The 25,452-nt window shown below is 42.8% G+C and overlaps 3 protein-coding genes across 3 annotated transcripts in view; 1 reads left to right on the top strand and 2 right to left on the bottom strand.

Moving 5' to 3' along the window:
* lrp5 (low density lipoprotein receptor-related protein 5) overlaps window positions 1-15,311 on the bottom strand; it is a 37,670-nt gene extending 22,359 nt beyond the window's left edge. Inside the window, exons 1-11 of the mRNA XM_060060742.1 lie at window positions 15,040-15,311; window positions 9,725-9,925; window positions 7,600-7,816; window positions 6,725-6,793; window positions 6,420-6,548; window positions 5,235-5,431; window positions 4,555-4,686; window positions 1,932-2,020; window positions 1,470-1,688; window positions 1,290-1,378; window positions 994-1,165 (exon numbers count right to left, since the gene is read on the bottom strand). Coding sequence (XP_059916725.1) covers window positions 994-1,165; window positions 1,290-1,378; window positions 1,470-1,688; window positions 1,932-2,020; window positions 4,555-4,686; window positions 5,235-5,431; window positions 6,420-6,548; window positions 6,725-6,793; window positions 7,600-7,816; window positions 9,725-9,925; window positions 15,040-15,127 — 1,602 coding nt within the window. The 5' untranslated portion in view covers window positions 15,128-15,311. The remainder of the gene's footprint in view (window positions 1-993; window positions 1,166-1,289; window positions 1,379-1,469; window positions 1,689-1,931; window positions 2,021-4,554; window positions 4,687-5,234; window positions 5,432-6,419; window positions 6,549-6,724; window positions 6,794-7,599; window positions 7,817-9,724; window positions 9,926-15,039) is intronic.
* Window positions 15,312-16,699: 1,388 nt separating this feature from the next.
* Window positions 16,700-22,630, bottom strand: wu:fa25f02 (uncharacterized protein C11orf24 homolog). The gene is made up of 3 exons (XM_060060790.1): window positions 22,392-22,630; window positions 21,371-21,690; window positions 16,700-19,935 (listed from the first exon to the last, which is right to left on the bottom strand). The coding sequence occupies exons 2-3, from the start codon at window positions 21,540-21,542 to the stop codon at window positions 18,872-18,874; spliced, it is 1,236 nt and encodes a 411-aa protein (XP_059916773.1). The 5' UTR covers window positions 21,543-21,690; window positions 22,392-22,630; the 3' UTR covers window positions 16,700-18,871.
* Window positions 22,631-23,312: 682 nt separating this feature from the next.
* On the top strand, window positions 23,313-25,333 carry LOC132464433 (cytochrome c oxidase subunit 8B, mitochondrial). The gene is made up of 2 exons (XM_060060792.1): window positions 23,313-23,516; window positions 25,018-25,333. Exons 1-2 carry the CDS (start codon window positions 23,409-23,411, stop codon window positions 25,111-25,113), a joined length of 204 nt encoding a protein of 67 aa, XP_059916775.1. The 5' UTR covers window positions 23,313-23,408; the 3' UTR covers window positions 25,114-25,333.
* Window positions 25,334-25,452: the final 119 nt, after the last annotated feature.

Here is a 25,452-nt window from a genome sequence, read left to right on the forward strand (position 1 = left end):
AGTGGGGTGGAGGAGGTTTTGAGGTGGGAGGGGTGGAGTTTGGGGGTGAGGGAGGTGGCAATTGAAGAGTCAGATTTCTTAAGAAAAAAACTAAAAAGAGAGTTGAAAACAGAACAAGAGGGGAAAAAGGAGGGGAGAATGGCTGTGAAAGAACCTCACAATCCACTGGTTAAATGAGAAATAGGCCTGCATGTCAGTCATTTATCATTCCTTACAATGTTAAGTGGTTGATGCCATTTAGTTTCTTGCTGGCATCACCAGCAAATATTTATGCATTAAATAATTATCCATTTGAAAACTTTTTCATTTTTAAAATGCATGTGACCATCATTGCGTGCTCTTGGATATTTAACAAAGCCTATGAGGTTCCCAACTATCGGAGCCATCTCAGTCAATGACAACACGCCTTCAGCTTCACAACAGATGGACTTTGAAACCCACACTGACGCCTGCATGACTTCAATATGAACCTTTCCTTTGAACATGAAGCAACACACACACATGCACACACACACAGGCCGAAGTAATGCATACTTCTTCATCTTCTGCTCAAACCATTGCAGCAACAATAACAGGGAGAATCTCCACAAAAGGGGCCATTAACATTTGTCCTTCCAGCCTTTAACAGATCATGAGGGAGTGGGAGGTGCAGAGCCGGGAGAAGGGAGGTGCCAGGAAGACAGAGAGATAGACAGAGATCAGCACTTTTAAATGGTGAGCGTTCAGCCGGTGATCCGTGACCACTGCATCTCTAGAATGTGGGCCCACTTGCCCTCGCTGCTGCGTGGTAAACAACGCAGTGGTAACAATGCGGTGGGACTGGGATTGTATTCACAAGTACCTCACAACCATTGGGCCGTGAGGAAAACCCCACTAAGGTGACCTTATCCTGGAGGGACATTCAGGACGCCTGGTATGAGTGCAGCCATTGGAACCAGAAAGGAAAGAGAGTGTAAATGAGTGCAAACAAGGCCCGGCCCAGCACGAGCGTACCTCTATCTTGTCCGTCTTGGCGTCCCCCCAGTACAGCTTCCCAGCGGCGTGGTCGATGGCCAGCCCGTTGGGCCAGCCCAGAGACGTGTTGAGCAGCACTAGACGCTCCGACCCGTCCAGGTTGGCTCTCTCTATCTGGGGTCGCTCGCCCCAGTCCGTCCAGTACATGAAGCTAGAGGAATACAGAGGAAGAGTGGTTAGAAATGTGTACGTGTAGGCGTGGAGGGGGATACATCCTCAGAACACCTGCACTCAATACACAGAGGAACCCATCCGAGGCGAGCGCACACGCTCACCCGCTGACGGGGTCCAGGACTATCGCTCGCGGTTCGTCCAGGTTTTCGGAGATCAGGATCTTGCGGGAGGTTCCGTTGAGCCTCGTTACCTGTGGACGGCACAGGTTGAGACGCGTGTGAGATCACGGTATGACGTGCAAAAAACACAGCCGCGGGTCGATGTCGGAGCCCGGCCTGTACCTCGATCCGGTCCGTGCCCGTGTCGGTCCAGTACAGGTTGCGGGCCACCCAGTCCACGGCGATGCCGTCGGGGTGGTCGAGCTCCGTGTTGACCAGGGTGACGGCGTCGCTCCCGTCGATGCGGGAGCGCCGGATGGCCTTGACCTCGTCGTCGGTCCAGTACACGTGGCCGTCCACGGGGTCGTAGTCGATAGCGATGGCGTGCCGGATGTCCTCGACCTGGGGGCAGGAGACAGCCCGGTCAAGGGAGTGTGTGGATGTGCGTTTGCTGCTGCTCACACACTGGGAAAGCACTATGCCCTGTTCCAAGTCCTTTAGCATTTGTTTACTTACTTATAGTGTGTGTGTGTGTGTGTGCGTGTGTGTGTGTGCGTGCATGCGTGCGTTGGTGCGTGCGTGCGTGCGTCCGTCCGTACGTGTGTGCGTGCGTATGTGTGTATGAGTGTGCACATGTTTGAGTACCTGTAGCACGATGTCGGTGAAGTCGGGCAGGTCGAGTGAGATCCTCCTCAGGTCGGTCCTCCGGGCCAGCAGCAGAACCTGCTCCGCTCCTGGACACAGAGCGTGATCAGCGACAGCTGGTTAAAACATGCCTCATGCCTCGTCTCCTGATAAGCTGGGGAATGCACACTATAAAACGCCTTCAGCGTCATGTTGACCAATTCTAAATGTACTCTCCGTAAGGATGAAGTAACATCTTGGATTCATGGAGATCCATGGCTGGAGGATCTGGACCCCAGCTGAATCCTTCGATGAGGGCATGAGGGTGGAGGCCAAGGGAGGCAAGTTCCTTTCCTTTGCTCAAGCTGCTCCCTTAGACCGCTGGGTTTTCATATTATTCATAATTATTATACCCCATTTCTAATCCTTTCAACAAAAGTAATGCCTGCAATGATTATAGTAAATATATATATATATATAGTACAGCTTTAATAAGTAATTATTTTGGACATAGCCGGTGTAGTCTATCCTACAAAAATGTGCACATATTATTGCCAATACAAACGCAATAAAAAGCAAACACTACCAAAGAATTACTGAAGGCTCCAGGCAGGCGTGACATAGGCTTGGGTCTGGTGGACATTCTGTTTTATGTCTTAAAACAGTTCAACTTAAGGACAAAATTGAGTAGCCTACTGGAAGGCTTGCAGCCCCCCATGGCGAAGTGAAAAGGGGGTTGGAGAGAGAGTTTCACGGGTTTGAGCGTAAAGATTTGTTTTTTTTGTCCTGGCCAATCAAAGCACCAAAACAACCTTCCCGAGAACCCTCTGGAGGTTCTTTTGTTTTGCCGCTCGGTCTGATTTAGAGGGACCAATTATATCACAACACACACACACACACACACACACACACACACACAGCTTTAGCCTTTGTATTGGCTCTGACTATGTTATAGATCATTTGGTTCAAAGCACTTTCTCCCCAGCCTTTCTTGTCTTTGTTGTCTCCAGACTTCACGAGCCAGCTAATATATCTACCTCCGTCTATCTCCAACTCCCTTCCTCCATGGTCACCAGGAGTGGGAGGAACAACTCACGCTTTGAATGTTAGCAGGAGCAGATGCAGCGCAGCTAACCAATCAGAAATGGGCATTCCTGATGCCAATCAGATGTGACATAGACAGAATGCTGCCGTCTTTAAACAGAGCCAGTGGACCGAGGGCGGGATAAATGAACATCGCGAGAGAGGGAAGTGGACGGCAAAGAAAGCTGGAGCATTGGCTGTGATCTTCTCCTCGCTTCACTCAACTTGAGAATTAAGAAGCCCCCAACACACACACACACACACACACACACACACACACACACACACACACACACACACACACACACACACACACACACACACACACACACACACACACACACACACACACACACACACACACACACACACACACACACACACACACACACACACACACACACACACCTGCCCCCACAATAACAAATGCCTTCAATTTAACCAGCCAAGCACAACAAATTAAGAGGCCTGGGTTTTGCTCATTGTCATTCACACACTTAAACAGCACACACACACACACACCCCATTCTACAACAATGGGGTATTGTTGTGTTAATTGTCAACAGCAGCTTTCGGAGTGGACTACATCGCTCATTCAAACACAATACACTCACATAGCCTATAGGAAACACACACACACACACACATGCTTTTGTCAGCCAGACAGAAAACCGTCTAATTGTTTAATTACTGTGGGATCAATATGGCTGCTGATCAGTTTGTGTCAGTTTTGGATTACAGCACTTTTTAACAACTCATAAGTTAGAAACACTGTGGGGGCAAACATGTGCTGCTCATAACACAGACATTACAACACTATACATAACTAACCTATGCACAATAATGAATAAAGACACATAAAAGTAATTCAACCTTCGCTAAGTCCCGCCCCCCTTTGTTAATGTGGCTACGCCTGTCAAGAAAGTGAATATTGTGTTTTCCACAATATCAGCACCAAATATTCCAAAGGAAATAAAATCACATTTCTGGAATAAGTAGAAAGAAAGCCCTAGAATATGCATTTGAGAGCTACAACACAATTCCTTTTGTCGGTGGAGATATGTGATATGTGGTGGGCATTCAGAGCAAGGGAAAGGTTCAGCAGCCCCAACGCAGGGTTCACAGACACACAGCATGACAGTTCACGTGCAGGACAAATATATACAGCAACATTAATGTTCTCTCACAGCAGGGCCAGTCAAGATACCGTTTTATTTCTGAAAGCTCGGCATGCCTCCTGCACCTAGTTACGGTTGCTAACGTAGGATTGGACAGTGGCCATTCTAGGGAGGGGCTAAATGGAAGGTCAGCTCATCATAAATTAGAAATTTAACACACCCCATCTTTAGCTCACCTAAATTCAATTGACACTAGATCGATCATCAATTGAAAAGAACGTATGTGATTTAGTCCCATCCCCAGTTTGCCTCCGTGGGTTTATGGGTGCTAGTTTGTGTGAGATTTTTTCTCCGTGGCTTCTTTTACATATTGTCACATGTGCGTGAGCATTGTCCAAGCATTAATGCTGGCACGGGGGAAGGGTTGCTGTGATTGTACGTACCGGGTTTGCACGTTTTTCCATCCTGTCTGAGCTGCACTCCCGTGGGGCAAGCACAGCTGTGGAAGGGCTCAACTGGAGACAGCAGGCAGAGGTGGCTACAGCCACCGTTTAGGTCACTGCATGGAGTATGAACTAGAAGGGTGGTGGGGCAGGGGGTGAAGACAGAGAAAAGGTATGGAGAGAGAGAGAGAGAGAGAGAGAGAGAGAGAGAGAGAGAGAGAGAGAGAGAGAGAGAGAGAGAGAGAGAGAGAGAGAGAGAGAGAGAGAGAGAGAGAGAGAGAGAGAGAGAGAGAGAAAAAAAACTTATTTAGAAGTAAACAGCAATGAAAAATCCAAGTTTTCTAAATCAGCCATGAGTAAAAAAAATTTGTCCTTAAAAGGCTTCACATATTCACAACATTGGTCGGAGAAGGAGTGTTTTACTGTCCCCTGAACTCTACTAAACAGAAAGCCACGTGGTGCTGGAGGATCGGTCGCTCCCCAATGTTCTCTGGTGTAAGAAATGCAGCACAGGAACACACACACACACACACACACACACACACACACACACACACACACACACACACACACACACACACACACACACACACACACACACACACACACACACACACACACACACACACACACACACACACACACACACACACACACACACACACACACACACAACGTACTGTAGGGCTGTCTCTGGGGTCCCAGCACTTGGATGTCCATGGGAGAGTAGATGCCGTTGAGTATCTCGCGGGCCTCCGCCCCGTTGTGCTTGTTGCAGGCGTGGATGGAGCGTGTCTGCCAGTCCGTCCAGTACAAGGTCTCCCCAGACAGCGTCAGGGCGAACGGGTGGGTCAGGGTGCCCTCCACCACCGGCTCACTGCATGGGGGGGGGGGGGGGGGGGGGGGGGTGCACACAGTCATACACATGATGTGGAATGTCCCCAGATTACCTGATATTTACTTGACCTTTGATAGTACCTCGGTAACTTTCAACAACACAACCAGTATTTGCAATGCCTATGCGCATGCAAATACAGGTCAAGATGAATGGTTATTTGTGTTCTTTCATTTTACTGTCTTTTATTCTTTGTTGTACTTGATGCCTTTTGAAAAATACAGAACTGCAGTCAACATGGATGTATGTCTTCTCTGAACTGTCTGGCAGCATGTTCTGGGTTTGTATATGTGTGTACCATCAATTCTATATACTTTTACAATTTCTGTCGATTTATTGCAGAATTCTCCACAATGATGGTGGTTATTATGTTACTATCGTTCAGCCTATTTGCCATGTACTTAATTTGAAAACATCTTACATTTAAACGTTTAAATACACCAAAAGGAAAGGTAAAAAAAAGAAGGGTGGGTCCAAAGTGATCCCAGTGAACCTTGACCAGTGGCTCCCTGGCATGTCTGCTAACTGCTTTTCAAAACAACTATAGAGACATGTTGTAACTCTTGAAAATAGGGCTGAAAAGCTCACTTCCAAAGACTAATTTGGAAGTGAGAGAGAGATAGAAATGGTAAGGGGCTGTGCAATGGGCCAGCGTATGTTATGATTGGGGCCTCCATATGTTTTTGGTTTGGATAGCTACCCCCACCACCATCTCTCTCTTTCCGTCGTAATGTCAGACTCACACTACCGATTTAGTGAACATTTGTGTATGTGTTTGCATGCGTGTGTGTGTATATTTTTCTTATTTCAAATGAAAGAATAGCTTTGCTTTTTGCTAAATACCTATGACTCTTATATCTTGTTTTCCGAAGAACCTGAGAACTTGAGAACTACGAGAACAACCCATGTTGGATCCCCATCAGAAGGCGCACATTTCATGTCAGAAACAGAGCAGCAGAGAGAATCGTACCGTGCAGATCCATCTAGGTTAGCTTTGTGGATGAAGCTGAGCTTTGCATCGGCCCAATACAGCTTCTGCTCCACCAAGTCAATGGTCAGCCCATTGGGCCAGTATATCTCTCTCACCACAATCACTTCCCTGAGGAAGGAAGAACAAAACAATCCAAGCAGAGTGTCAGTTTCTAAAGCATTAATTGACCACCATGCCACCAGCACATGGTGGCATGAGCAGGGAGTCCTGGCCAGAAGAAAAAACTCCCAACAACAAACCAGTCCCAACAACTGGTTTCTCCAGTCAGGTCTTGATCCCAGTACCTGTTGCTGCCATCCATCCCTGCCCTCTCGATCCTGGGGTCCTCCCCCCAGTCCGTCCAGTACATTGAGCTGAAACACATAAGAGACATCTTCTTAACATCCATGGAATGTTTGGAAAGCACATTTCTGAAATATATTGTGTGCGTCAAATATATTATGAAATGAGATTGCACTTAAGGAGATTGTTTTTCTTTATCCTTCTTTAAAGGGGTTAACCTTCAATACAGGTTAAGGGAATACATAAAATAAGTAATCCAAGTTTACGAGACTGCTTGAAGTACAAATGTGTGTGTGTGTGTGTGTGTGTGTGTGTGTGTGTGTGTGTGTGTGTGTGTGTGTGTGTGTGTGTGTGTCTGTGTCTGTGTCTGTGTGTGTGTGTGTGTGTGTGTGTGTGTGTGTGTGTGTGTGTGTGTGTGTGTGTGTGTGTGTGTGTGTGTGTGTGTGTGCTTGCATGAGTGTGGCAAGTGTGGTTGAAACAACAATTGCAAAACCTAAGGCCTTAATAAGCTAATAACAGTTCAACGTGAGCTCACAACCTGTGAGTGTTTTATGCAGCTGTTAATCAGTGGCAGAATTTCCAAGAAACACGCACAACTTTTATTGGCTTTTAAAGGTCAAAGGATGGTAAATATATGACATTCCTCTAGTTTATTTACCAACCTTCTGGCCTAACGCAACAATAGATCGATCTGCTGTGACTGGAGCTGGAGCTAAGGAATATTCTGAGGTCGCAAATTCTTACACCCCTTTTACCTAATTTCTATCATTTGGCATGTGTTTGTTCCATTGCTATGGATTATTTGTAATAATTTCATGGAAGAAAGAAGGACCATGGTGGAGAGAGCACGCAGACATGTCAACGAGTTCCTGTTTACCGATGGGCTGGGTTCAGAGCTATGGCCCTCGGCTGGTCCAGGTCTTGCCAAAACAGGACTTTCCTGGAACTTCCATCCAGATTGGCCACTTCAATCCGATTGGTTTCTGAGTCCGTCCAATAAAGCTTCCTGCCCAGCCAATCACACGCCAGGCCGTCCGGACTATCCAATCCTGATACAACAGCAGTCTGGCCTGTCCCGAGTGCTTCTTTAAACGCTTCAGGGAGAAAAGAGAGACCAGATGAACATGTGGGGCAGTGAGAGTGAAAGAGAGACCAGATGAACACTTGCAGCAGTGAGAGTGAAAAAGAGACCAGATGAAAATGTGAGGCAGTGAGAGTGAAAGAGAGACCAGATGAACACACGGGGCAGTGAGACAGAAAGAGAGACCAGATGAAAATGTGAGGCAGTGAGAGTGAAAGAGAGACCAGATGAACACTTGGTGCAGTGAGACAGAAAGAGAGACCAGATGAACACGTGGGGCAGTGAGAGTGAAAGAGAGACCAGATGAACACGTGGGGCAGTGAGAGTGAAAGAGAGACCAGATTAACACATGGGGCAGTGAGAGTGAACACAGGAACAATCAAGGCAAACAGCTGCATGTGTGCCATTGTTAAACACATCAAAGGAATTTGCAAGGCGAAGATCCTGCATTCGGAAAGCTCTTAAACCAGCCATTTAGATTTTATTACAGGCACAGACCAAAGCTACAGTCTGATGAGAGTAATCAGCTGGCCCAATGTGCCTGTATGCAGCGCTAACACAGCAGGGACTCTGATGTATCAACCTTGAATCAACCAGTAGATTTAATTATGTTTAATAATACTCTAGGCCATAACTAATGCAAAATATATAGACTCACAGTTATTACCCTAAATTATATCTTAGGATGCCACGTTTGATTATAAAAATTTATCTTTGATAAACTTCATAGCAAAATAAAAAGAAGGTTGATATAATATACGTTCCCACACTGCACGGCGGAACAATAAGCTTGTAGCGAAGTTATTCAAATGTTCACATAAATAGTATATTGAAAGGTCCGGACCAAACATTCATTGTTCTTTTCCGATATTTACTTTGGCGTACAAGAAAATGTAAAGGTTGTGTCAGAGTTGTGCACAACCATCACACTTTGATCTGGTCCGGTGAGCAAACACACAGTTTGCACCAGTCTATAATACAACAAAAAGAAACTGGATGTGTGTTGAATGGGAACCATTCACCTTTTGATACATTATCTGAGAAATGCAAATAGGTACATGGCCAGCTATATGATTTAACATTAACAGTTATCAACAGCATATAATGATTGAACTATTTATGATTAAGTGTCTGTCTGTAGTTAAAATAACATACCAGTCTGGGTGATTTGACTATTGTAACAAATCTCCTTGCTTCTCTAAAACCTCTGTTACCAATAAAATAGTGAAGGGAAGATGGAGGTGGAGCAGCCTCACAGAGTGAATAAGTTAGGAGGGGTCTGGAGCAGCCTCACAGAGTGAATAAGGTAGGAGGGGTCTGGAGCAGCCTCACAGAGTGAATAAGGTAGGAGGGGTCTGGAGCAGCCTCACAGAGTGAATAAGGTAGGAGGGGTCTGGAGCAGCCTCACAGAGTGAATAAGTGAAGATGGAGGTGGAGCAGCTTTACAGAGTGAATAAGTGAGGAGGGGGCTACAGTGTGCCTTCCAGACTGAATAAGTGAGGAGGGGGCTACAGTGTGCCTTCCAGACTGAATAAGTGAGGAGGGGGCTACAGTGTGCCTTACAGAGTGAATAAGTGAGGAGGGGGCTACAGTGTGCCTTACAGAGTGAATAAGTGAGGAGGGGGCTACAGTGTGCCTTCCAGACTGAATAAGTGAGGAGGGGGCTACAGTGTGCCTTACAGAGTGAATAAGTGAGGAGGGGGCTACAGTGTGCCTTACAGACTGAATAAGTGAGGAGGGGGCTACATTCGCCTTACAGACTGAATAAGTGAAAATTAATGATTAAGTGGAGCAACCTTACAGAGTGACTTAGTGAAGATGAATAGTGGAGCAGCCTTACAGAGTGAATAAGTAAAGATGCTTGAATTAGAAGAGACATCCTTACGGAGTGAATAAATCGGGATAAGTGGGGCGGCCTTACAGTTGGTCGATTGGTTCCAGTGGGTCTGTTTGATGGCCTCCTCGCTGACGTCGGTCCAGAAGATCAGGCCCTCGGAGTACAGGAAGTCCACCGCCGCCGCGTCCTCGAGGTCGCCCACCACCACCGCCGACTCGCCCCTCACGCCCTGCGCGTCCACCAGACGCACGTCGCGGCGGTTGGCAAACAGCAGGAGAGGCGAGCCTGGGGAGACAGCAGACGGGGGGGAACCTTTTGGTCAGGTTGAGCTCCTTGAAGTGCTACTGGGCAATATACTGCCCAAAATGGATGGTCAATATAATGTCACAGAATGATCATATAACATTAAGAACTAGAGGACCTCATTTCTTGCCCCGTGTATGTTATATCTCTCCTACTTCAACTGCATCCACTGTTCTACTTCTGATGTGTTAGCAAGACAAAGGGATGAGTTCAGAGAAAGGGAGTGTGAGTGCTGTGATCACTATTAACTTCCTTTCTAGTACAGCTTATGTTATTATGTAATTTGTGTGGTTTAAGGCACACTCAATATGATTGGCCATTGCTGATTATTCTATTCTCTACTCTAGTTTTCAATAAAAGTAAACTCGTGACGTGTGTTAAATCTGTGCCTCTGTCTGTTGCTAACATTTACTCTGCAGAATTGAAAATACAACAACAACATTGCGAACACCTTTTGTCTTGTCAGGGCCCTTCCCACTCATTGTGTTTGCCATCATTAACAACCAGCAACCGAAGCCAAACCCCCAGACAGAGCCGTGTCAAAAGCTGTGACAGTTCTTAATACCTCTCAAATCTACCTAGATTTATCCCGGTTTTTCCCTTCTTTTGTCGTTTGCTTCCTTATAGATGCAGAAAGTTATTGTTTAGCACAACTGGGGCCATAGTGTAGGGAAGGCAAGTGTGCCATTACTATCACAATAAATAAACACAGGATTTTACCCTAGAACAGACAAAAACTTTTGAAACAGAAATGTAAAAGGATATGGAATACAGATATATCTAAATCAGTTCACTTAAAAAAGAAAAAAATATATATTAGTAAATTATCTTACACATCTTAATTTTAAATCTGCAACTATGTCGCTTTTCCACTCTACAACATCTAACATCATCTCAGATTCACAACAACAATATAAAAAAAACTTTTTATACAACCAGCAGTACCTGTAAATGACACCGTGTGTGTGACTTGACATCGATCCCTCTTTAAGAATAATAAGAATAGCTGTCGGAAGCAGGCGGCTGCAGCCCCAGCTACTGACACGCGGCCTGTGGTGAAGCCTTGTGGCGAAGGCCCGGCTGGCACGGTGGTGAGCTTGGCACACATTTTGGCACATCTCCGAGCCAACTCTTAATACCCTCGGCCCAAAGACACACTGCCTGCCAACGCACGTCTGTGGTCATAGCTGGGTCCGATCAATAAATTAAAGAATGAAAATCGCTTGCATATTTTGTAGAGTTGTCTTTCTACAATAACCTACTGGGAAGCAAATGGGCTATTTGTGACCAGTGTAACCGTACACTCACAGAGCCATCATGGTCGCTTTCATAACTTTTCAACTTTCTTGAGCTTTTGCTCGTGGGCATATGTGGACAAAATGCATTTTGTCCACATATTTATGATCCAGAATTTCAGACATTGTATGGTAAGAGTGAAATAAACGTCACCTCACCCTGCTTCACCTCACAGTCGTGAACATACAGAAAAATGTATACAGTTGTCATTAAGACAGTGAGTGCTGTAGGTGAGGATTTTTTTTATGCTCACAACAGCAAAAAGTCATAATTCTGTCATATTTTAAAGGCCTAATATGTGGGATAGTGTGATCTCATATGGGGTCAATTCTTTTATTAAGTGCATATTATACTCGGGTGGAAAATGACAGATCATGTGTAGTGCAGTTAGGCTCTCTGTGCTCCAAGATAAGGGTCGGGAATACAAGAATGTTGTGTCCCACACCTGGAGGCCGTATGTAGGCCCAATGTGAATTTCATCGTAGATTTTCCACAAAAAATTATAAATGAGGGCCAAAATGCCTGACACCCATAAAACAAAGAAGAAAATCAACCCACCTTTTAAGCGTGTGTGTATGCACGTGTGTATGAGCAGCGGAGGAGTTCAAGGGATTCTTAAGGGATTTTAAGGGGTTTACCATCTGGGTGCAAGAAGGATACAAGAAGGGACAATGGGAGTGTGACACAAAAACCGGGGTTTAATGTCCCCACCACACAGACATACACACAGAAGCACAGCAACACATATGTGGTCGTACTTTGCAGAAGCCTAACCTGGAAACCTCCCGGTAATATGTGGAGGGAGGAAGAGATTTTCTCTTCACCTCCCCAGTTGGGACAAGAAGAATGTGCATGGCACGCACGCCGCACATAGAAATGCAATTAGCCAGTATGCATGAGTGGACTTGGAGAAATAAGGTGGTCTAGATTAGAACTAACTTCCTCTTCTTTCTTGCCTTCCCATGCCCTGCTCCATATGCCAAACTTTCCATCTTCCACACTCATTTCTTTATATCTTTTAATTCCTTCTACTCTCATTCCATTGAAATCAACCTCCTTACAATTTTTCTCTCTTCTTCTTTCCCAGTAAGTACAACAATCTCCCTTTCTTTCCTTTCTTTCTTTCCGTTTTATTCCTTCCCTCATCCTTGTGCTCTGACTACATGGTATCCAAACAGCAGCACAGTGTTTCTGTTCCACACCAGCACAAAACAGAGACAAAGCAGAATATATACTTGATGATATCTTAAGCATACGACCCCACTCCACCTGACACACATTTCATTTTACAACATTAATCCCAGCCTGTAAGCCTAAGGGTAGGCAATTTGACATAACCCACCCATTGTTTATAATATATTGTTAATTGTTCCCGCAAGGTAATTCACAGTATTTCGGACACTGTGGCGCTCTGGCTTCAATGATATTTGCGGATCCAACCCGGGGGATCTGACCGTGTTGAGTCATGTAATAAGGGAAATCATTTTGTTTGTTTGCATGTTTCCACCTGTGAGGTGCATAGAGAGTGATCAAACAAGAGTTGACAAATTAAACAAATATCAAGCCTTTGTAGCAGGATGCGTTCAAGATCACTGATCTAGCGTAGTCATTCACGTTCTGTGAATAGAACGGGAAGTGCAACTTGTGCCGAAAGTGTTCACAACTTCAGGTAATCGCTTGGCAGGTGTTTCGGTACCAAAGGAACCAGGTGGAGCCTCTCATAATGCCATTTTTATGTTTGCTGCAAGTATCAAGTATACTTCTTGATATATGTACACTCACAGAATATCAGGCTTTGGCTGATTCAATCCGTGCTTGGCCAGTACTTCAACACCCGCGCGCGCGCGCACACGCACACACACACACACACACACACACACACACACACATTTTCACAAAGAGATGTGATGTTTGCTTGGTCTGCTTGAGTAGACGTTACACTACTCCACTGCTTTCGACATCATGTGTGAAGTGTGCCGAATATTTTCATGAGGTGCAATGTGTGATCCCTTCTCCCAACATTCTTAGAACATCAAATGTAAAACTTACTGGACTATGGACTATGAGGGACTATGTCAGTTATTCGCCTCTGACCATAACAGCAAATTAATGTCCATCCCCAACACTCATCCCATCATACTTGATTTGTTCGCCTTGATAGCTTGTAAAATAGGCTTCACTCTAGTTTGCTGTGTCCCGTGAGTGAAATGATCTTATTGCTAAATAAAATTGCATGCGTTTTAAATTGTACATTGTTCAGGCTAGGCGATAAACACACATTTGGAAAGCTATGTATTTTGAAAGGCAGAACCATACCACATAATCACATATCCTCCTGATCTGGAGGGAATATTGAGCTATTTCTAATTGTAGCCCTATATTCTTTATCTAACATTTTAGTGCAAGTCTATTGTCACTTTATTAACTCTCGTATAGTCTTAAGTTGATGTTGCTCCTTGATTAAACACAAAGGTATGTCTGTGAGGTGTGTGTGTGTGTGTGTGTGTGTGTGTGTGTGTGTGTGTGTGTGTGTGTGTGTGTGTGTGTGTGTGTGTGTGTGTGTGTGTGTGTGTGTGTGTGTGTGTGTGTGTGTGTGTGTGTGTGTGTGTGTACTCTGCAGCTGTGAGGTATGAACTATAAAGGTTTCTGCTTTTCAACGTTTTTTTGTTAATGTAATAAAGAAATGTCACTGATAAATTAAATTATTAGGACGCAGTGGACAGTGAAAATGTATGCTGTGAAATATTACAGCCTGATCAATTATATTGCTGGTGAATCCAAAATGAGCTCTCAAGCCCAGTGTGATTTTTAAGCATATTTTAAATCGGAGTCGTGTGTAAAGCTGCTTCAAAGAGTTATGCAAAACTGCCCCGACCAATCAGTAAAATGTATGCTAGTTGTTTGTTCTAATAAAATATTGCTATATTTTTGAGACATGGTCTACCACAAATTAAAAGCCCTGGAAGAGTGCAGTATCTCCTGCGCTCTGGCAGTATGGCTGCAGTTTAGTAAAAATAAATTCAAAGCATAATAATTTCATCCATCTCTCAGACATGCTGGGAAACGGCTTTAATCCACTCAGATAAACGAAATCCAAATCATAGAATCACAACACCAAAGGGTAGCCCAGATTTTGGGATGTATTGCTCGAAGGTCGCAGACTAGACCCGTTTATGAAAAGTTTTTGAAATATAGTGAAAGATACATAAGCAAATGTAAGGGAATGTGGGAATATGTTATGAATATGGAGATATGTTATGAATCTACCAACAACGTGTCTTAAATGCATATATACACATTTTACTGTGGTTTAAGTCTTGTTTGACACCCGACACCGACCGCGAGATTATTAAAGATACTAAGGCCCGAGCGAAATGCCCCGACTGGCCAAATAGTTAGTTGATGCTCGCCATACAATCCTATTGACAATGTATGTTGGCGGTAAATAAAAGTACTTTTTAAAAAAAGAACCCAAGATGTAACTTGTTATTAAATGTCGCACACGTCACACACTTTCCTAGACAGTTCTTCGAGTTGCAGAACTGAGCCGGAGGAATCTAAAACCTTTCGACTCTCCAAATATCTGGGCAATGTACAATAACTCGCGTCGTAAACTGGTTATAATAACATTATAACGTTTCACAACACCGTTTTTTATCTTTGCAGGTAGGTAGGTTAACAAAAAGGTTATTATCCGCACAAAATCCCAGCACTACTTCCAAGTTTCTCCGAGGGCTCCATGTTCAGTTACCATCGTGTGGCTACCTTCGAAGGGTGCCCGAACAAACAAGTCAACCTACCGTGAACTATCCACACCAAGCAACTCCAAAGCAACACCAATTCCTTGAGTAAAATTCCCATTGCAAGTCGTCTCCACCTTAAATCCATATTTGGGACTCCATAATGAGCGTGGTCTACTCCTTGAGAAAGGTGTATAGTAGTCCACTCCTCTGTGAATGCTTCTCCAAAGTTTTATTGTAAGAATCCCAGCGATACTTTTTGTTCCGCCGACTCGCGCTACTTCGTACTCCAGGCTGAGCGACGACCCAGCGTACTACATAACGGCAGGCGGAACTGACGTCTATGGCAAGCCATTTTAGCTTCGGCCCCAAACTTTATTCGCCCTATCCCAAGTCCAGAAGCTTTACTCAGTGGAAGAATTACACTTAAGTTGGTTAAGGTTTTTATTCAAGACAGAAGATACATCATTATTACAATTGAGAGTTCCATTTTTACTAGTAACAACAAGTTACTAACATAGGCTATGTTAATCAAGTAAATGGAAAATGATCCTCTGTTGTCTTCAGTACAATCGTTTTTTTTTTTATTAAGGTAATCTAAATATCTCCATTCATAGACTTTTATCACCAAACATTTGAGGTTGAAATGATTGTCACCAAACAAAATTAATGTTACTCAGTAACATTAATTATATTTTTTTTATGTCGATCCCAATGGACATGACATTAGCAATAAAATATATAGGACTATGCAATTGAACCTGCATGATGATGATGATTATTATAAAAAATATAAAGCTACTACTAATAATAATAATAATAATAAGGATTATTATTATTAAGATCAAAGAGGATAATCTGTCCTGTATTTTTACCACCTATTTTAAATGTTTTGTCCCTTTTGGCGCCAACTAGTGGTTAAAGAAACTCCACCCTTCAAATGACCTCATGCCATTTCCTACCTCAGCATCAATGATGACTTTTGATAGCCTCTGTAATTATCTGATAATACCTGATCATCACAATCTGTGTGTGTCTTTGTGTGTGTGTGTGTGTGTGTGTGTGTGTGTGTGTGTGTGTGTGTGTGTGTGTGTGTGTGTGTGTGTGTGTGTGTGTGTGTGTGTCTATCTGTGTGTGGGTTTGTGTGAGGCCAGCGCTTTTTTAGTTCTAGATAATAAATTGATAGATATATGGTTTCTATTACTTGCAACCACATTAGTGGTTACAATGTTGACATGGTCTATGCAAAGAAGTATATAAAACTTGGGAAGAGGTGTGCGGGTACGACATAATACCTCTCTTTAACTATACATCTGACAGTATATCACCATCTTCTGGGATTAGTCAAGTAGACAGTCATGTGTCCAATAGGACTTGTGAGGTGATTTGGCAGATGCCAGGAAGAATAAATAGTGCTAATAATAGTTGGTCTTTCTTCCTGAAGGTGTGCCGATGAAGATTTTTTCTTGGCATTCGCCATGCCACCTTGTGTCAATATTAGCAACAAGCATCTCAAACTATCAAGCCAAAGACATACTTCCAATAAAATCCTTAAAGAATCCTTAAAAATTAGCTGCAACTAAAATGATATGCGTAACTATAAAAGCCACATTTTCGGAGAAAGCATCTGGCCAAAATAGACAAAATAAATCAGAAACATCAGTCAATGGTGCAATTACACAGGAGCGCATGTCTAATGTAATGAAATATCACAATAAGACAGGATTCTCATAATTTATTTTTTGGCAAATAAACATCTTTCAATAGTGCATTAACACAATGTCAAAGTTTTTATGGAAATATTAGGACTTCAAGGATCTAACTGGGCCTTGAAACATAATTCAATAGTGAACACATGAGCCAGTGTTATTTCTATGATATTGGACATTTACATTTGCGAACATGAGCAAATCTTAGAATGTGAGTTCCAAGTAATATTAACAAAGTCAAAATCCTAGCAAATACACATTTTGGCAGATGACAGGCAGAATAAGTCACACCTGATTTGTAATGTCTGAAAACTTGTCACACTTGACACACGCAGAAATATAGTGACCTTTTTTTCCGAGCAGTATCAATAGTTGCAAACTAAACTTGAACAACCCACATAAACATACTTTCACATACACATACTCAGCCTTCACCCCAGTATATCAATGTTCTTACATGGTACATGCAGAATATCAAACACCAGTTGATCAGAAACAGACAATCACTCAGACACCAAACTCACTTTTCTGTATTGCGAGACATACAAATACTCAAGAATCCATAACACTAATGAATGATGGCTGTTATTCCTCTGGCTCCACAATGATCTGCTTCAGCCAAACTTTGGCGATGGCCCATGTGGAAGACTTAAGTGCACGGTATATCAATGAGAAGATGAAAGGGCATTTTATTCATCTTGGAATCAGAGAGAATCAAACGCACTTAATGATTCGGTTTGTGTTTTCTGGTTTTGGGAACTGTTTTTGATGGATACAATAACCCAAGGCAAATAAAAAGTGAATATTGAATGTGTAAAATTACACAACAAAAGAAAAATGTAAACAAAGGGATTTCAGTCAGAGCTGGAGACATCGTCAGCATTACACAAGCTACATTCATTTACAAAGTTCCTGAAAATAACAATAGTTAAGCTTGCTCTATAATGTAAATTTCCTTTGGTGCATATTATAAACATAGTCCAGGCTGGAATGCAATATTTGAAATGGTTAAAGGAAAAGCCTTTGCTTAATGTTCAATGAATTACAAAACCCAGTCAGAAATGTTGGTGTACATGTCCACAATACATAATTATGAATTCCGGTAAATATAGCTTTAGTGCATTATCAAAAATAAAGTGGTTCAAATGTTACACTCTGATATATGGAGATACATTGAATAGCAAAAGCAGACCAAACGACAGAATGGAAGACTCTGGAGGGAATCAATTTGAAATGAACAGACGGATGCAAAAAATAAATGGCGAGAGGTTACATTTGCATAAGCCCCTTAAACTTAATCAACCGACACAATCTTCCACATGGTGGTCCATCCCTCTCTGGCCCGTCTCCATCCAGACCAGACATAGGCCTTAAAGAAGTGTGAAGAACACAAGGCGCACACATACACTGCTGGTGTGCAAGAGAGACGGAAAAACTAACTATTTCCTCAGTTGGCATCAATACCTTTTAAGGCTCAAACATCCTTCTCGGAAAAATACTTGCAGTTCTCTATTTTTTTTTCTATCTTGAATCATTGCAGAAGTGCCAATAATTCCTTATACTTAATAATTTTTACGATGTACATTTTCTGCAGCTGGTTGTGTGGTTGAAAGACACATTTCAAATTGTATCCTCTACCAAACAACGATTACATCAGGGTTTAAGTCACCACCAACCTTCAATATCCATCCCATAAAAATAGAAAACAATTGAAGCAAATGTATAATCAATGTAAACAAAATTAATTTGTACATAAACAATTTGTATGGTGTGTCGTATGCAAGGTCTTTTTTGCGGTTCAGCACTTAAAACCTTCACACAGGCCAAATCCAAACCTGTGTATCAAGGCACCAGTTACTACATTGACTATTGTCTGCACTTGTCCAAAACAATTTAATTACCATTACCCTCAGTTACTTCTTCCTTGTTGTAACATAGAGGTCACCCCCCAAAAACCCTACTGTTATCAATGCTGCTAACTCTCAAATGTATTCGATGCGTGTGATCTTCGGGAAAGAAAAATGGAAAGGGATCCACAATGCACTCATATCATGTATATGCCTTGTAAGTCTGGGGTAGGAAGACAATGAACCCAGTTCCTGAGGAAACCTTAGCCAGCTCTTCCTTGCTGAAGCTCTCTCAGCCCTCTTCAGCTCCTAGTAGCATCACCCCATTCCCCGTCCTCACACACCGGAGTCAGTGTACATGCCGTTGATCAGGTAGTCCACCTGTGTGTAGTCCTTCCTGCGGTAGCTCTCAAAGGCCTGCACCACAAACAACGCTACTGTGACTACAAAGAAGAGCAGGCCGAACAGCAAGACGGCCAGTAAAGAAGCAGTGTCTGCCAGATGGAAAATAATTGCAGTCGAGATGGTACTAACATCACTACGAGCAGCAGCAGTAGTAGTAGAAGTAAAAGTAGTAGTAGAAGTAGTGGAAGTAGACAACTCAACAGGGGCACCGGTAGTCACTGAGGTCTTGGGTTTTAGGGCTGAAGGAGGAGATGGTGAGGCTGGTGGCTGGGGGTTCTTCTCCCCTGTGGAAGTCATGGTTGTCGTTGTGGTAGATGGCGTAGTGGTTGTTGTTGTCTGTGCTTGCGCTGCTGTTGGGGCTGATGTGGTTGGGCTAAGTGTTAATGCAGTGGGCATGGTGCTCGATTCAGCAGGGTTGGTGGGCGCTACAGGTACGGCTGGCCTAGAAGTGACAGTCGCAGTGGTGGTACTAGATTTATTGCTAGCGTCTTCTGGAATAGGACCACCTGCATAGTCAGGGCCATTTGAAAGATGGAGAGAATCGGTCGACAAATTGGACCTGGGAATCGGGGAAGGCGATGTGGAGGCTTGGTCCAGCAGGTGTTTCACTATAGATTCAGTTGTTTGGGTAATATGAGCAACTAGTTTGGTGGCTGGTTTGGGTGATGACACAGACGTTGTAGATTCTTTTGGGGGGTCAATCGGTTGTGGAGCAACACTGAGGGGCCTTACTTCTGTTGATGGGTTTGGTGGTTGGTTTAGTGTTTTGTCTAGTAATTTAGTGCCATTCGATGGATGGTTGAAGACTGTGTGATTGTTGCGCAGAGAGATGACATCCTCTCCTTGGGAGAGGATGGTTCCTTGTTTCAAAGACGTTTGGTCATTGGGCTCTGACACGTTAAGTCCATCTGTTACTCTTGAAGAGGAGTTGCTAGAGCTGGAATTAGAGAAACCGCTGGCTTGTTTTGTGCTGTTGTTGGGGAGAGCCTCCTCACCTGAACAGAGAACAATAAAATGTTGGCATTAGAATAATGCATCATTACCTTTGTTAAAAGGTAATGTAAATTGTTGAAGCATTGAAGGAGTATGGATGTGCAGAGCACAATGATAATTCATTTATAATAGAACTCAGAACGCAGTTTTGTGTTCTTTAACTCTAATTAAATGGCATTCTGAAATGATAAAAACATAATCAATTTAATTAGGATACATTTTAAATAAATTACAATTAACTCATGTCACCACTATATTAGTTAAGACTAGTTTGAAAAAAAACTAGTTACATTATTAATTATGTGGCACAGCAAATCTGGCAAATATGCACTCTCAATGAACTTAAATGGAGAGACACAATAGACCCTGCTCAGTTTTCTTACATGAATGCATTTGAAAGTAGGAGAAAGTCCCCAGTTCTATTTGGAGGCAGCCTCTTTTTGCTTTGAGGCACCATTGAGCCCAATCAAATGACAAGCAACCCCTCTCATCCTTTCCATAACACTATGATAACAGCACTATAAAAATGGATTGTGTTGTTCATAAAATGATATCACAACTCATGCTCTTGTCTTTTATGATTTAGTCTAAACACCTGGAGTCTGCATCATTTTCTCTTGCTGCTAGTTGTTCCAACACCAATGTAGAATAGAATCTCTTACACAATTGCCTTCCTCTGCCTTTCTCTCAGCCTAAGTTCAACTCATTTGTAAGTCATCCAATATGTGTAAAAAAAAAGTACAAAAAATGCTTGCTGCATACTGGAATGTTACCTGCAATGGTATTGTGTTTTCTCACACACACACACACACACACACACACACACACACACACACACACACACACACACACACACACACACACACACACACACACACACACACACACACACACACACACACACACACACACACACACTTGAAATGATACCTCCACCACTGGGCAATGTGATTAAGAGGAAAACACCAACGAAACAAATGTCTCTGGTTCTTCATAAAAGTATAGTACACTGAGACACCTCCCCATATCTCTTATTTTCTCATCTTCCACAACCCAGTCACTACAATCCAAACAAAGCTCTCTGTACGTGCAGGTATGTGAAATCAAACGGTTCTTGCAGCTGTTTTCCTTTAAGAAAACCGAAACAATGTGGGTTCTGTTAAACCATGAAAAAGTGCATATTTTTCAAGATCATCTGTCTATTAAACTGACAATCATCACCGATACAACTACTTTGTTGTTTGGCCTCCATTGTACATAAAGGTGGGACCCATAATAACTTCACTGACCTAAAACCTTTTGTTTTAATAAAATGTGATTCAAACAGTGGTCAACCTGTTTATCACAGAAAGTTCGTTTTTTTTATTTGAGTAACAACAGCCAGACAGCCTGTTGTACAGCTAGAATTGCATAATAAATTTCACCATGATCACTTACATGAACCGTTGCAGTTTGCTTCGTTTGGCGTGACAGAATTTCCCAATTTTGGTTCCTTCCTGGCTACTGCTTTGCAGAGGGAGGTTTCTGGGAAAAGCATCAGTAGCGGGAAGGAGAAGAAAAGAAGGAGGAGGACTGGAGGTGGCAGGAGTAGGGAGGGATATGAAGACATAATGGTGGAGTTGGGGAACACATACACCCACGCACACACACATACATACACCCACGAACAACCAAACACCCTTACATATAGAGCTGTGCAAGAGCACAACCCACATTCACAGTGATTGTACAGCAAAATAAATAACTGTACAAGTCACCTGCATTCAGGGGGAAACAGGGATCAAGGAGCAGCGGAGGGAGGGAGACGATAACACCACAATTAATCATCAAGCAAAAAAAGCATTAAAAAAAAGCATAAATGTTTGACACGATCCGAATTTGGGGAAATCAGTCTTACGCCATCAAATTGTGATACAGTTTCGAACGTAACGTTGCAGTAAAGTTTTGGAAACTAAAGCTATATTTGTTCCAAATAACTAACTTTGCAAATCTCCCACTAGTGGATACAATTCCAAGAATAATAGGCTTCCGGAGAGGTCTTGTAGCCCTCCCTAAATGTAAACAACAAAACGTGCCAACGTGGAAGACAACTGACAACCTAGCTTACATCCTAGCGGCACTTCATTCGGCATTATGCTAGTTCAGTTCACAGTCAACTTAACTCTGGGCCATCTTGTATCAACCACTAATGCGGTCACTTTATTATCACATTTAAAGTTATTCGTTAGCGGGAGCAAACGATTGACGATACCAAACGATGCTCAATGTGACAGCTATAATGCTAAGCTAATACAGTTTGCCATTCCTACGTGAACAGAAGTCAATAAGCAATTTAAATTAACTCAGTTCACTGTTTCTTTATTAGCGTGAACATCGTCCGAGCAGTGAAGTAAACGCTAAAACGGAAAACGGCAAGCTACTTCCCTCATGTCATCCCACTAGCAGTTTCGTAACTTACCAGTTCTGGACCGCCGTTGTCTTCTCTACACAAATTTAGAAGACCACACGTAATGTTCTCTGCCCGGATTCTTATAAACAGATCTACCACCAAGTATGTGGCTATGTTGTTCAGAGTGTCACCGTATTACTGGTGGCCAGTTTAAGCGGGGACAGAAGAGCAAGTGACTGTGCTGGACAGATTAGCTTGCACTACAATGTTTTACCAGGAGATGGTGGCAAGATCCACCGATATGATTCCGACTGCCAATAAAAATTTGTTCAAATAGAGTTCGAAATAATTTGTCATCAGATGGTCATACGATGTCAGAAGAAACTAATAATATAGATAACAAAAGCTATAGATGTAGACTTACAATTTAATATAATTTATCATCATATTAATTCGTTTGTTTATTTTTGCTCTCTTTCAAATTTAATTCAAAAAGCTTTATTAGCATGGGAAACAAACGCTTACATTGGCGGTAAAAGATATAGAAGGTCTAAATATAAAATGGTAAATTCAAAATATATATACATATCAAATAAATAAATAAAATATATAAGGATAATAAGACGGTACAACAAGTCTATAAGCATTATAAACAGACCTCAAGATGCGCTCTCTCTCTCTCTCTCTCTCTCTCTCTCTCTCTCTCTCTCTCTCTCTCTCTCTCTCTCTCTCTCTCTCTCTCTCTCTCTCTCTCTCTCTCTCTCTCTCTCTCTCTCTCTCTCTCTCTCTCTCTCTCTCTCTCTCTCTCTCTCTCTCTCTCTCTCTCTCTCTCTCTCTCTCTCTCTCTCTCTCTCTCTCTCTCTCTCTCTCTCTCTCTCTCTCTCTCTCTCTCTCTCTCTCTCTCTCTCTCTCTCTCTCTCTCTCTCTCTCTCCTCTCTCTCTCTCTCTCTCTCTCTCTCTCTCTCTCTCACACACACACACACACACACACACACTTTTCAAACACTCTTACACGCACTCTCACACACTTTCACTTAGCCACTCCATAATCTTATTTGACGGCGGACGCATCAACACCCTTGCAGCATGGCAACTTTGAATTTCTCTGTTACACTTTTAAAACGTTCAGTGACCAACTTGGTCCAGAGGGCCAATCTGTATTCTAAACCTGCCAAACACCACATTTCAGCTGGGGTAAGTGTAATGTCTATTGCCTGTAGCCTGAGGGGCGAAGTCAAGCACGGATAGTGCGTAGCTGTAACGATATTGATCGTTTACAAAAAGTAGTTTAGTCCATAGTCGTCGATATCCTACGTTTCTGCGTGAAGTGTTGCATACCTCAAGGCTATCTGAGGACAGCATAAAAACATTTTCGCAGACTGCGTAGCTCGTGCGCGGTCTGTAGGCCTATTCAGAAATAGCACCCTGCTATCATGTCTCCTTGCGACACAAGTGCGGTCGACCATTATTAATCTCGATTCCCACACGTAGACGTAGGTCGACACGACCAAGAAGAACAATAATTAAATAGAACGTGGGTATCAAAATGTTGATGAATTTAATCCAGGCATATGCCTACATTAAATCGGTAATTTATTAGTTAATATGAATTACATTCTCGGTCCTATTTTAAAGAACATTACCAGGTGACTTGGGTTTATGATTGCAGAACGCTGCCCACTTGAACTTGTGCCAAGTTTCTATGACCTTGCTTTGCCTTGCTTGGTTTGCTTTGGGCAGACAAACTAAACGTAGGCTATGCTAGCCTAAGCCTATACGTTTTATGTCAGATATGTGTAACCCCTTTTACTTCATTCATTCATTGTATTTTTAAATGCATCAATACTGCCCTGCCAACAAACAACCTCTTATACTTTCGTATGTAACAACATACAGCATAGCCTACCCATTGTCACTGACCAAAGTCATTTAAAACATTCAAATTCCAAACATATGTGTTAAATAACAATAGTGTGGCTTGCTTTGCAACCACACTAACTAGAGAAAGACAATATGTCAAGGATATTGTCGAAACAAATAGTTTCTTTATCCACTGATTTGACAAACATATCTTCACAACCTATCATGGCTTTAACACAGTTGATCACAAGACTGCTTTCTCGTAGCCTTTTTAGCCTAATTTTACCACTGAGCCCTTTTTAATTGGATTGTCAACAGAGTGCTGAGGATAGCATCCTAAAACAATCGAGTCAAGTGTTTGATTGGCACAGTGACGTTGCTACTTGTTATCAACTGTTATCCCCCAACCAACTGTCGCTCAAAGCCTTCTACAAGTGCTGCATAATAAAGCTCTCAACAGTATCGGAAGAAGTTCATATTTCTGAATTTCTTTGAAATATATTGAAATAGTGTCAATTATAATTACAAATTATAATTGACACTATTTCAACATATTTCAAAGAAATACAGAAATATGAATTTCACATGCGGGGTGCCACTATTAGTCGCTTAATGCATACAATTCAGGAATTCATGGATCATTATAAAATGAATACTTGTTTCTTGCCTGACAGATAAAGCAAAATATTGCCGACCTCCCTTTGCAATCTGGTAACATGTGACCAGCATTTACTCTCATTTAGAAATATTTCTAAATGACTAAATGATGAATGTATAAGAAGATATGCATAGCCCTAGGGATATAAACCTCTCTGTGTGCATGTCCTCCCTGCAGGAGCAGGCCATAGCTATGACCGTCATGGTGGTCACCATCCTTGGTCCCTCTGGCTGGATCCTGGCTCACCTGGAGGACTACAAGAAGAAAGACTAGAGCCCAGAGGGGGTGGAAGGCCGGATGGGAGGGAGGGAGGGACCAAGCAGAACACCCAGAGGGGAAACCAGCGCTAGTTGCAGCCCTAGCATCCAGGCTTGTCCTTCCTGCCTGTGTATCTGAAGGAAGAAGATTGAAGTGGACCTCTGGTGGTTACCCTTTATCATGCCACACTCTGTGTCAGCCTATTAACGATCATGTAATAAATACCTTTGCTCTGTTCTGCCTTGTATTTATTCTGCTCCCCTTGTGGATGTTGCGTTTGTTATTGTTTGTCTAAGGCCCTAGTGACGTACAGCCTAATTATTTCTTCGTAACAAGGGAAAAATTGTCAATAAA

This window comes from Gadus macrocephalus, chromosome 9 (genome assembly GCF_031168955.1).
Source record: "Gadus macrocephalus chromosome 9, ASM3116895v1".
Lineage (NCBI taxonomy): Eukaryota > Metazoa > Chordata > Actinopteri > Gadiformes > Gadidae > Gadus > Gadus macrocephalus.

Bases quoted from the DNA above. Each gene is read 5' to 3' on its own strand.
- LOC132464433 (XM_060060792.1), top strand. From the start codon at position 23,409: ATGGCAACTTTGAATTTCTCTGTTACACTTTTAAAACGTTCAGTGACC. The intron at 23,517-25,017 runs GTAAGTGTAATG...TCCTCCCTGCAG, and splicing joins AACACCACATTTCAGCTGGG to GAGCAGGCCATAGCTATGAC.
- wu:fa25f02 (XM_060060790.1), bottom strand. From the start codon at position 21,542: ATGTCTTCATATCCCTCCCTACTCCTGCCACCTCCAGTCCTCCTCCTT. The intron at 19,936-21,370 runs GTAAGTGATCAT...TTCTCTGTTCAG, and splicing joins AGCAAACTGCAACGGTTCAT to GTGAGGAGGCTCTCCCCAAC.